The sequence below is a fragment of the Dasypus novemcinctus genome, chromosome 16 (assembly GCF_030445035.2).
Source record: "Dasypus novemcinctus isolate mDasNov1 chromosome 16, mDasNov1.1.hap2, whole genome shotgun sequence".
Taxonomy (NCBI): Eukaryota; Metazoa; Chordata; class Mammalia; order Cingulata; family Dasypodidae; genus Dasypus; species Dasypus novemcinctus.
Window position 1 is genome coordinate 29279707 of NC_080688.1, and position 13187 is coordinate 29292893.

Consider the following 13187-nt stretch of genomic DNA (forward strand, 5'->3'; position numbering starts at 1 on the left):
CGGGTCCCCTTTGGCCCCTGCTCAGACAGGTAGTTGGAAGAAAAAGAACAAAGCTCCCAGTGAAAGGAGGACGCGGTCCCGGGGCGCCCGAGGAGGCGGAGACCGGCCGAGGCCGAGGGTACCCCGCGCCCTGCGCGCCCCTCCCGGCCGGCGCTCCCTTCCCGGTCCCCTCCATCTCCCCCCCCCTCCTCCCTCCCGCGGGAGAGACGGAGCTCCCGGAGAGACCCGGCGAGGAAGTGGGGGGAGCGGAGGAGGGCGGGGTGGGGGTGGGGGGAGAGCCGGAGCGAGGAGGCGGCGGGCGGTGCGGGGGCGGGGGCGCCCCGAGCCGCCCAGGCGGGCCGGGGACCGACTGCCATCCTGCAGCATTTCCCTGTGTCATGGCTCCGGTATCTTAGCAACCCGCGAGTCCGGCCGCCCCGCGTCGCCGCCGCCGCGGGCTCAACTCCACCCGGCGGAACTCGGCGCGCCGCAGCCGGCACCGCGCGCAGCGTCCGGGCCCGAGCGCCGCGGCCGGGGGCACGGGGGACCGGGCGAGAGGAGGCCACGAGGCGAAGCCTCGCGGCAGGATGCGGCCCGGGGACAGCCTGACACTTCTTGGCAACTCTTGGAAATGGCTCCCGCCCCAGGACGGGAGGGGGCTGCGAATATTCCGCGGGCGCTCGCCCCCGCGGGGCTGCTGAGCCGCGACCCGAGGGCGGACCCCGAGGCGCCGTCCCCGCGCCCCGCCGTCGGCTCGGGCTGCAAAAGTTTCTCCATGCTTCCTTTGTGTCGCCGGAGCGCCCGTTCGCCGGCGCGCAGCCGCCCCGGTCTCTCCGGGTAAGTGAGCGCGCTGTTTGCCTCGAGTGCTGCCATTTTGAGCAAATCTGTCGGTCCTCGGCCCCCGGGCTGCCCCCCTCCTCCCGAGCCCGGGTCCCCGCACCCGGTTTCTGGAAAAACCTTTCTCCCGGCCGGTCGACACGGAACGCGCTGCCCGGAAAATGCGAGCTCAGGATTGCCCTCGCTTCGCTCCCGCCCGTCTTCCTTCCCGAGCTGCGGCACTCATGTGACTCCAGCAGAAACCGGCAGCCCCCAAAGGAGGGCCGGGGTTGGGGGTGGGGGGTCCCTGCCCTGCCAGTCAAGGACCCGGGTCGAGGCCCGGGCACTGCGGGGCGCTAGCGGCTCTAAGCCTCGGGCACCGAGTGGGGCTTCATCCATCACGAGTGGAGAACTTGACCGTCTCTCCTGGAAGCAGCTGTATTTTTAGACATCCCTCCTTTGCTTCCCCCACCCTCCAGTCCTTAACCGCGGGGAGACCCGCACCGGCAGTCAATGGCCAGAGCAGCCAGCGTCCGCTGCTAAGTTTGTTTTCCGTCGTGAAGTCTGAAGGAAAGCCTCCAAGGTGGGTCTTCCGTGCCTTCTGACCTTTGTCGGGGTGCGTGTCCAATGGTGAGACATTTCAAAGGAGTTCAGCCTTCTGCCGGCAGAGCTGAAGGAATAATAAACCTGGGAGTTAATGACTAGCCATTCAACTAATTTTAAAGGTCTTATGTAAACGATTGTTCGAATTCGTTCCGGCCTTCCTCACATTCTCCCCGGAGCCAGACCACCTTGCAGGGGCGAAACACATGTAGGCACCTCGCACCACCCCTCGGGCTGCCCAGCCTCTGGGTGTATCTTATCCGAGACCAACAAAATGTTAGCCCTAATCTCCTCTGCGGAGAGCCGCCCTGCCAGCTGAGTCTGGGTTTGTTTCCAAAATACCCGGCTCCCAAGGTCTTCTCCAGAGAAGCACACACCTCCAGGTTAGTGCATTAAAGGAGCTGGAGTCTAGGGATGGCTTGAAAAGCAGTCTGTATGGTACAAGCACACAGTAACTGCCTGCCTCCGGGGGTCACGCATGGACAGTAAGCTATTGTGTGTGTGTGTTTTAATAGTCTCTTTACTTAATGGTGCAGCTCCTTCTCAAAACAAAATTAGAAAGGTTTCTAGACATCTCGTCTCTGCTAACCCCTCTCTAACCGACATAGTGCTTCCCTTTATTGCAAACCAACTAAGTTCCAAGGAGGTACTGATTTGCAAACACTGTTAAGTGCTGATTACCTTGCTTTTCCAGCGAAGGAGAAAAGATCCTGCCTTGATATAATGGAGGGAATGAAGGGCCAAAGGGCTTCACCCAAGCACCAATTCAAAGCAAAATTCTTCCTAAGTAATCCCACATGTTCAAAGGGTAATTTATTCTAAAACATGAATTATTTTATAAACGATAAAATACCAGAAGGCTTGTAGGGGATATCTTAACCTGTCAGTTTCATACAATGCCCTTAATTTTAGCATCTCTATCATAGGAGAGAACACAACCGTGGAATCGAAAATATTTTACTCCGGAAATCCAGCAGGACAAACATTTTAAAAAGCTGACAGATAGCCGCAGAAATGCTTCTGTACATTTACTTTTCCTGGGTTTCTTATAAACAACCAAACTTGCTACAGGAGCATCCACTGATGGGGGCCACCCTCCCTTTCTAAAAATGACCTCATGAGAAAAAGGTGAAGGCTGGGAACAGCATTCCCTTGGGGAAATGTCATTCCCCACATCATCATTATTACAGAGACTGCTGGACCTAGTTAATTGCCTACTCATTTGAATACTAGGATTCTGAGGAGTAATGATGGCCCTTTAATAAGGGCTCAGAAAGCTGTGATGGCAGAGTGCTTGGCTGTGTGTGTGTGTGGTTTTTGGTGGTGGTGGTGTTTTTTTAATGTAATTTTCCCACAAGAGGGAAAGGTCTTTCTCTTGGAGGTTCCAGGGGCCCTCTTAGATTCCCTAATGTGATCTAGCACATGATTTCTTTAAGGAGTTCCTCTGAGGGAGGAGAGGAGGCCAGAAGGAAGAGCTCAGTTATATAAGCAGTTACCTAAAACTAAATATTCCACCCCAAGAAGCTGTCCAGATGTTGCCGAGTAGAGGTGAGGAAGAGGCTGGGAGGGGATCTGCTTTGCCTTCTGCAGTAGAAACAGACCCAGGTGGGGGGCAGTTTGGTGAAGGGATTTATTGTCCCAACACTGAAGTATCGCTCTGGTGTTCTCCCAGCTGTGAACTCCCTATTATCTGAAGTAAATAAGCCGTCTGCCTGCCTGCCAGTAGGTGACCTTTACTTTTCCTCCAGTGACATGAATCCCTTTTGTCTTTATAAAATAATAACTTTTATGGCTGTTTAAGTGACTTTGGGCCCCGCATTGACAAATTCCTTGGCTTGGGTAGAGCCTTTTAACTTTTGCTCAAGTGCTTTGTGGCAGCTCCCTTGGGAAATCTTCAGTTTCCAAAGGGGAAAAGGTTCTTGCCTGGAAAGTCCTCGGCCACTACTGAGTTCCCCCAGTTTTTGCTAATGGTCAAAGGTGCTCGAAGGCTACCAGCCAGGTGGGTCTGTGGTGCCGCTGCTGGGATATCACCCACGCGGCTTGTGGGTGCGATGGGGCTACCCCACGGCCTGGGACTCTGCATTCTGCATTTGGGCGGGGGTCGCCCACGGGATGGGAGCTGGGAGCTGGGCACTTGCAGCGCGTGGGACGGCGCTCCAGCCAAGCCTGCCCTCCTGACTGTCTTCCTCTGCTTTGCAGCAGGAGGAGGTGGCGGAGCAGCTAGTGGGCAGCCGGCGCCCCCATCCCCACCCCCCCCGCGCAAGCCTCCGCCCCAGGGACTAGCCCGGCACTCCACGGCTCGCCATGATTGCCACCGGAGGCCTGCTGAGGATTTCCGCGCGAAAGCAGGATCCCCTCCGCCCCCCGAGCCAGGTCCCGAAGCGCAAGCGGAAAGCCAAGAAGAGGCGCAAGAACGACGTGGTGGTGGTCAAAGGCAAGCTGAAGCTCTGCTCCATCTCGGGGCTCATCGCCCTCTGCGGGATCCTGGTGCTGCTGGTGGGCATCGCCATGGCGGTGGTGGGCTACTGGCCCAAGGCCAACGGGGCCAGCAGGGAGGGTGGCAAGCAGCCGTCCCCCGCGGGCAGCAGCCACCGCACCGCGACCACGGCCGGCAGCGGCGGCGCCGGGGGCAGCAGAAACCGTTCCAGGAGCCACCTAGGGGCGCCCGGGGGCGTCAACGCGAGTTCCGTGGGCGCACCCAGGAGCACGCCCCCCGCGCGCGCCGCCGCCCCTGGCCCGTCCTCCTCCACAGCGGTAGGTTTCTTCGTCCACATCTTCTCCGGCTACCTGCACTCCGACAAGCTCAAGGTCTTCGGGCCGCTCATCATGGGCATCGGCATCTTCCTCTTCATCTGCGCCAACGCGGTGCTCCACGAGAACCGGGACAAGAAGACCAAGGTCATCAACCTGCGGGACCTCTACTCCACCGTCATCGACGTGCACAGCCTCCGCGCCAAGGACCTGGCGGCCGCCGCCGCCGCCGCGGCCGCCGCCGCCGCCTCCTCGGCCCCCGCGACCCCCGGGGCCTCGCCGCTCAACGGCTTCCTCAGCTACGTGCAGGCGCGGGGCCTGGAGCTGAAGCCCGGGGGCGGCGGCGGCTCCGGGGACGCCTTCGGGGCGGCGGCGGCGCTGCTGGCGCGGGGCTCTTGGCCCCACCCCGCGGCGCCAGGCGGGGGCGGCGGGGGCCCGGGCGGCCGGTCCTCACCCGACCTGGCCTCGTCCCCGCGCCGCCCGCGGGAGCCCCCCACCCCAGCCGAGGCCGTGTACAGCATCTCCCGCGAGCGCTCGGCGGGGGCGGCGGCCGCCAGCGGCAGCAGCAGCCCCGCGCCCTGCAGCCGCCCCGGGAGCTGGGGCCGCCGGAGCACCGCCAGCTCCCTCGTGGGCTCCTCGCTGAGCGCCTTCGCGCTGCTGCCCCTGCAGGGGGACCGCGACGGGGACGCGGAGGGCGCGAGTCGCGGCTGGCCGAGGCCCCCCGGGGAGCGCGGCTCCCAAGAGATTCCGCGGGACGAGCTGGACCTGAGCCTGGGCGACCTCCGCGGAGCCCGGGGCCGCGCGCGCGGGACGCGGGGCGCGCTGGAGGAGGCCGGGGGCCCGGGCGGCCGCCTGCCCAGGACCGGCAGGGAAGCGGCCCTGCGGCGCCGCAGCACCAGCGGGCTCCCGGACTACCGCGCGCCGCCGTCCCCGGAGCCCCCGCCTTCCCCGCGCAGCGCCGACCTGGACTCCAGCCTCCTGGCCGAAGCTGCCTCCTCCGAGCCCCCCTCGGGCCCGGAGGACTCGCCCCCAGCCACAAGGGGCTCTCGAAGCTCCCTGGAGGAGGACCCAGCCAGCAGCAATAAGGGCTACACCCCGCTGCGGGAGGCCGGCACCTCCCTGGAGTCGGCGGGGGACTCGGGGTCGGGTGAGAACCCAGACTGGGCGGCTGACTCCGGCCCGGGCGCGGAGGGGAGCCCCCCGGAGACCTGCATCCAGGAGCCCCCGGCGGCAGAGCCACTGCAGCGGGTCCAGAGGCAGTTTACAAACAAGGAGAAACTCCTGATGATTTCCCGGTCTCATGCCGTAGGGTTAGAAGACGGAGAACTGGAGAGCACTGGCATTTAGAGAGAGGAGGCATGAGGGCTGGAAGTGCAGAGCCAGGGAAGAGAGAAGATGGGAGAAATGCCTCCTGGAATCGGGGCATTTAACAGTTCCCGCTTTCCTTTGTGGACTTATCTGAGGAAATCATTCAATACCCAAAGAGCTGCAGAATGTTAGCCTTGAATTGCTTCACCAGATTTCTGTAGATAACTCCAAGCAATTTTTTTTTAAAGCAAACTAGTCTTTTATGTCCGATGGTGATTGTATGTTCCAGGAAAACCAAATGTATCAAAAGGTCAGCAATCTATCTAGTTCATTAGATAAAATTCTCTTAATTTTCTTAGGGTCAAAAGAATATATTTTTTTGACAGTAACTGTGCACTTTACTCCACCTTTTTTTTAAATCCCTAACTCCCCTAAACCCCTATACTCTGCTGCTGGTTTTGTCCATAGCTGCTTGTGAATGACAAGCTTTTTTCTCTCCCTCCCTTTGCGGAGTATAGAAGGGTTTGTCTCCGTTCTTTTAGAACTGACCTTTCTAAATGAAGTCAGGCCAAAAGCATGAGTATGCCGGGAAAGTGTACTTTCCTTGCCTGGTCCTACTCTGCTCGCACAACCGCCCAAAGGTCTCTTTTTTAAAAGGGTATTTGCATTTTGTTACTAAGGTGTCCAGTGGAGACTGGAGGGGACCACAGCCTAGATGGACTGTTACATTCCTAAGTTCACAATATTAAGTACATGATGCTTTATTGAGTATTATCACACTTGTATTGACAATAGCAACAATAATAAAAATCTTCTTAAATAAAAGTTTCCAAACAAACAGTTAAACATAACATTGCCTCATTTTGCCTGGGAACTAATGCTCCTAAAGAATTTAACAGCTCAGCTGGTAAAGCTAAACTATTTTGCTGTGACACTGCTCCTAGGACTGTTAGCGACTTTCCCCTCAAGTGCTTAGGACCCTCCTCATTCAATTCCCTGTATTTTTTAACTTTTAAGTATAAGGTAGAATTTAACATTTAGGAGTTTCTCCTTCAAACAGAATGAAAAGCATTAAATAAAATGTAATTTTCAATAAAACATCTAGTATTAGTGTGCAGTGTGCCAGGCTTAATATCCCCCTCCCATCTTCCTGGATTTGACTTTACATTCATGAGCTTGAACCCATGGTCTACATATGCTAAAAGGTAATGTTTTAGGGAGCAGGTATAGTTCAGTGGTTGAGCACCTGCTTCCCATGTTCGAGATCCCATGTTCAACTGCAGTACCTCCAGGAAAAAAAAAAAGTCATGTTTTAATAATCTGGTAGATTGTTTACATCTGATTTTATTAAAATTCAAGGGCTTAAGTTTTGAGTATAATATACAAATAATTTACACTCTTGATGACCACTTACTTTGGGTGAGAGCTGGGAGCCTTGAGAGTGGAGTTATTTTCCTTATTCAGGTACAGGTCACTGCTGAGGCTGTCATTACAGGAGGTTAAAAATACTGACTTAAGAGGGAAAGCCCGGTCAAGTATGCAGTCATGTTGAAGTCATGGGTAGAGCAATTATTCGGAACAGAGATTGAGCCCCAGCTCTTGGCATTTGCCAGCTAAATAACCTTGAACAAGCCACAGCCTGAGTCTCAGTGGTCTCCTCAGTAAAATGAAGATAACTGTACATACTCTTCAAGTTATAAAGGGAATAGACGGTGGCGAGTGGGAGAAGAGATTATGTGTTCAGAGACTAGCAGAGGTTTGGCCCAGAATATGCATTCAATAAATAGTGGTTATTGTCATTATTATGACTGTTATAATATATTATCTGAATGCATACTGTAGGGGAAAAGATGACGAGCTCAAGAAAGCCTGGGCTAAAATCTCCAGTAACCACTTACTATTTGCATAACTTTAGACAAATCACCTCATCCCATTGGTGAATAATATTTCTATGATCCCCTTCAGCCTTAAAAGCTTTATTTAAATTCAGGGTATTTATTTTGCCCCTGATAGAGTCATACCATATGTGTGCACAAACTTTGAAGAGTGAATGAGTATACTTCATAATTATCCATGTAGTATAAGAATCTGCAATCCATTTTTTTAAAATGAGACCTAATTTGTTCCCAGAGTAGATCTGCCATAAGCTAAAACTTCACTCTCAGGCTGTGGATTAATTTACTTGGCTGTTCTTAAAGCAAAAGCGACTTTCCACCAGTGGCCAGCAAGTGTAATGGTACCTGCCACCAGGTAGTGTTAAATTTCAGTAGTTCCAATTGCTTTCTCAGGCTTCCCTCAACTTTCAAATTTCCATAGTTTTTCTTGCCCATTCTGTCACTCACTGGGTAATTTATAGCCTGAGAGTCTGATGAGTTATTTAAAAGGAAAAAACAGGTCTGGGTATCTAAAATGCTGTTTGATATTTAACAAATAACAAAACCACTATCTCTTTGTTTAACTAAAGGGGGGTGGGCAAAATAATATTGATCCCTTATAAACTTTAGAAAATTTCCTCCATTTAATTGAGGAATCTCTATTGCTTTGTTATATTAGTCAGATTAAATAAAACCTTCCAGCTCCCATTGATCTTTGGACACAGCTGCTCTGAAATGAATGAACTTCAGTCAACCGGTTGAGTTCATTATCAAGTAATATCTATTTCCCTCATTGAGCAATTTAACTGGACCATGTTCTTATTTTTTTCTAAAGATAAAATAGGATAAACTCAATTTTGCAAATCTGGGGCGGCTCCCCGGCTTTCCTCAGATCTCAGAAGGGACCCTCTGTTATGACTGCAGCAGTGTTTATACAGAACTTACTATGGGCCACGTACTCTTCTACATACTTGATATATATATATGTTGAGGCGAGATTATTGCTATCCCCATTTGCAGAGGAAGATTCTAGGGTCAAAGTGATGGAGTGCTTCTCAAGCTTACACAGCTGGTAAATAGCAGAGCCAGGATTTATACAGAGTTTGGAGGATTATCTGAACCTGTTGGCAGGTGTTGAGCTGAAATGGGCATATCGGAGACCATCAAAAAACTCTCTTCCTTCTTTACTTCTTGCTAGATTCTTTTCCCAAAATCATTCTTAGAAGTACTGAGAGAAGTGTTAGAATGTAAAGCCAGATGAAAAGCTGGGGTCTGTGTTTACATTGTTGAATTGGGCACAAGCAAGTTTTTTTGTTTTATTCTTATGTGACTTTGCAAGGTTTGTTGTACTCAATTAATAGAAATATTTGAAGGGGCCTTAGAGATAATAGAAACTCCTTCCCACCCCTCCTTTTATTTATTGATGAGGTTACTGAAAGTTAGGAAGATGGACACACAGCAGTGGTGGGGCCAGACTATTAAAATAATTGTTTTACATTTATCCTGAATTTCTGTTTTTTACCACCTAGTTGACCAAGGTCATGTTACTTAGCCTCTCTGGCCTCAATTTCTTTTTCCATCCCATGGGAATAAAAATGGTACCTACTTCACTGACTTAGAGTGAAGATTAAATTAATTAATGTGTGTGTAAAGTGCTTAAAACACGCTTCACACGGAAAGAATGCCATAAATATGTTTGTTCGTTTCATTTAAAGTAGAATTAACAGCAAAGTAGAATTATTTCATATGGCCTTCCTTTTTATTAACAGTAATTTTAGGATTAAAAATCTGAAGTGTAAAGCAACATAGCATAGTGGTTCCAAGTGTAGATTCTTTATCTCTGCGTTACTCAGCTCTACCTGGGTTTCCATGTCTGTAAAATGGAGATGATAAATAGCATCTGACTCAGAGAATTATTTATTTAGATGAGAACTAAATAAACTAATATACTTAAAGAACTTAGAACAATTCCTGGCACATACAAACATCCAGTAAATGTTAACTACTATTATTAAGGCAAAGTACAGAAAAGTAATTAGTAGGCTAAATTTACTACTCAGTTGTTAGGGACAACCACGAACTGCCTATACTGAAAAGTCTTTATAATTTTGGTATATGAAAAGGAAAAATAGCGACCTTAAAAAAATGAGGCTGCTACAAGGCCTCCTGATAGAAAATAAAACTAAGTGGCGCCAGACACCTCAGGGTCCCATCGTGACATTGTGTAACAGTGAATTAATGCCCAAACTAGCTGATGCGGCTGTCTTAGCCACAATTATTCTTTTTCCATTTATTGAAGCTGGCTGCATCCAAAAGGCCAGACAAGTCAGAGAGGTCCCAGCCAGAGAAGTGAGCAGGGCAAAAGTCTCAGTGAAGTCCCAAAGTGAAGATCAGGTGCCTTTTTGATTATTTAAGTTGTCTAAACCCAATTTTTTTATCTGTATTAATTTTCTCTTTAGTCATTCCAAATTAATTTTTCTTAAAAAAAAAAGCAGTTTCAATTTTTGTCTGAACTAGGGAACTTAAAATAAAACCTCCAACAAAATAAAATTGGCACACACTAAGCATATTAATTTGTATTTTGATCAGAATATTATTTTTGCCAAGATATAAAAATACATTTGACAGTCGAGCAATTTGTAAATAAGCTCTTCTTATTGGAGTTTGAGTTGATCTTTTACTCATGAGTAACAAATAAGGAATAGGGTTGATACAAATGGAATTTGTTTTCTCTAGAGCCATCCTAATTTTTCACTTTTTATTTTTGTGGCTAAAATCCTTGAGTGCACGTTTAGATTGAAGTTCTGAATAATTAACTCTGACAAGCATTCTAAGACTTTTTTTTTTTCTTTGCAGGGAAGTCATCTTAGAGGCTTTTTTCCTTCAAAAAAGGAATGTTCCTTTAAATGGATATGAAAATGATAAGCCTTTTATATTAAGCCGCCACAAGCCCGGGGAGTCCATCTGCCTTGACAACTTTAGTCAAGCAGGTCCCTGCCACACTCTCCAAAGACCTGATGAGCTGCATATTTTGTGGGTGCCATCTGTTTATTTGGGACAAAAATAAAACGTTGGGGTGGCATTGGCCTTCTATGGGCTGGAACCGGAGCAGAGGTCGCAAATGCCTGTCATCTGTCATCGTGGGGTTTGCACTTCATCCCAGAGGCTTTCTACTGAGCAGCTGCCTGTCTGAAAATATATTGTTTTTCAACTCTACCCTGGCCCCCAACCCTATCCCATCAGTAACACTGGCCTGTGATGTGGCCCTGCGTGACAAACACTTAGCTGATTCGTTCCTAAGGTATACATTTCTTGTCCTCGGTCAAAAGACTAAAGAAGCATACGCACATTCACCTGGAGTGTCACAAAGTCAGTGCCTGTCCCAGTAGCCTGTGCTTCTTATCCTACGTTGTGACAGAGTCCCACTTACGGAGAGAAAGTTGACATCAATAACAGGGAAGGAAAGCAGGTGCCAGGTCAAGGAAGATAAAGAAAACCCTTGGAAGAGAGCAAAAAGATAAAGTTAGTCTAGATTCCCGAGGAAAGCTCTTCGTTTCACAAATGAGCACTGGGTTACTATTGTTGGTAGACCATTTTGCGTATAGTCAAGTGTCTTAAAACGAGAATTTACCATAACTTTTATTCCTTTGAAAATATTCTTTCAGTAAATGCATGATAAGACGTTAATTTGTGTATTTTCAATATTTAAGAAATTCAGCATAATGTATTATTGGGCATAAACCCACCTGATATGAATGATTTCTAAACACCTAATAATGTTTAATAATAGAAAAGAAACGTATGGTCAAATTTATAAAGAGTTGCTTTTAAGTTGAGAAACTCAAGTTTCTTTAAACTGTATACTTCAAAGAAAGAAAATCAAAGTTATTAGTTACTGGTATATCAAAGCAAGATAGGTCAAAAAGCTTGTTTTGTCTCAGTGGACTTTTGTCATTGCTTTGTTTTATGTGGATAATTGCTTATCACTTCATTTTGTATAGATATAACCTAAAAGAAAATAATTCCACCTCCACAAGTAAAAGCTCATAGTAAGGCTTCCCTTTGGGTAAAAGACATAGTTTTCAGATCAGTTCAAGATTTTTTTTTTTTTAATTTCCTATCTGAGGCAGGTAGGCTCAGGTTAGCTACAAGGGATCAAAAAATGAAAAAGCACAATTCCAGACCACAAAATATTGCAGTAGTGCTTTTGAGACAGACACATAACCAATTTCATACAATGTAAATATTACTAGAGAGCTAAAATGCGGACACCCAAGCTGAGTCTGGAGAAAGGAAGACAATGCCAAGTAGGTGCAAAAAAGGTGAGAAGGTATGTCGGACGGTGAGATCCACCTGAGCAATTGCGTGGAGGCAAAGCACCATTTCAAGAGCTACATTATCCTAAGACAACTTACATTTGACTTTTTCCTAATATCCCCACAATAGCAGGAGTTTTTATCCTTGGATGGGGCTGGGGAGAATTTTATAAGTAGTAGAAACATATTTGAAATTAGGACTCAAGTGATTTTGCCATTAAAACATTCCAAATGTATATTCCCGACCATTAAATATTTAATCATTCCCCATTTATCACTGACCTCTACGAGCAGGACTTGCTAACTGAGACATATGGGTATTACATGGAACAAACAAACAATGTTCTTATTGAACCTAAGCTACCTGGATGAGCAATAATGATTTTTGTCAAATTATATATTGCTTTGAAATGTTCATATCTTCAAACAACTACTTACATGTTCAAGTGCTGGAAATCACTCTTCTAGATGTGTTTCTGAAGGGCTGAGACTGGGAGGGCGATCTGTCCTTGGAAAACGGCGTTTGTGTCATCTCCAGCTCCATGGACAGTACTGGAAGCCGGGAAACTGCAACAACGTGGGCGCTTGCTAGCAGGCCACAGGTCATTTTCACAGAACCTTAGATGCGATAATTGAATGTGTTTCTCTACAGATCATGAAGTTTGCAACATCACTGAGAGCAGAGCAAAAATAATTTATCTTTGTTAATAAGAAGCACCCCATCTCCATTTTTCCTCCCCTAAGTGTTCATGGCAAAAGGAAAGATAATTTAAGACCCAGACTGCTTACTGCAAATGCTGGTATTCTTTATGGCCTAGCGCCAAAAGACTATGCCTTTTGATTTCTAAACAGCCTGTCATTTCAAGATAGTCACTGCAATCTGATTCAGCCAGAATAATAGCTTGGCACTGTATAAATGCAACCTCACTTTTCTCACAGAGCAGCAAACTAAAAGATATAAGGCAAAAAAACAAAATAAAACAACAAAAAAAACACTTTTTAATGCAAATATTCTCATTAAGTAAAAAGAAAAATGTAATATTTGGTTTGTTTGAACTCCCCACAAAAATTAAGTTCTTCAAAAAAATTGTAGTGCTTAAGCACAGTTAAGGAAAAATATAAAAATGCATTTATTCTTTTTATTTCTGTGCTAAAGTGTGAATTTGGCAAAATCCTTTTCCATTGCCGATGAAGTTCAACAGGTATCATCAATTGCAGTTTTATTGTCAGAGCCACTAAATGAATCTTTCATAGAAATATGATTATTGTTAAGAGGTTTATAGTTGGACTGCTGGTAGATAAAGTTCTTTGGTTAATATGGCATGGTAAATGATGTCAGGAAGCAAATGGAATTCTTGATAAAGAGCAAGAAAATTCAAGTGTCTAATTTGGTGACCTAAATGCTACTCCTTCTACTTATGTAACCACAGTGTATTTGGAACACTAAATGTGACTTCAGTGCACACTCATATGACTGTACAATTTCTTCCATTGGTATTCCTAATTCCATTTCACTTTATGCCTGAGAACATTTCCTGAT

General features: G+C 47.8%; 1 protein-coding gene across 1 annotated transcript; it reads left to right on the top strand.

Annotated features, from left to right (window-relative positions):
- The first annotated feature begins 468 nt into the window (after window positions 1–468).
- Window positions 469–11018, top strand: TMEM200C (transmembrane protein 200C). Its single transcript, XM_058277384.2, has 3 exons — window positions 469–816; window positions 3598–5767; window positions 10188–11018. The coding sequence occupies exon 2, from the start codon at window positions 3703–3705 to the stop codon at window positions 5494–5496; it is 1794 nt and encodes a 597-aa protein (XP_058133367.1). The 5' UTR covers window positions 469–816; window positions 3598–3702; the 3' UTR covers window positions 5497–5767; window positions 10188–11018.
- The last annotated feature ends 2169 nt before the right edge of the window (window positions 11019–13187 follow it).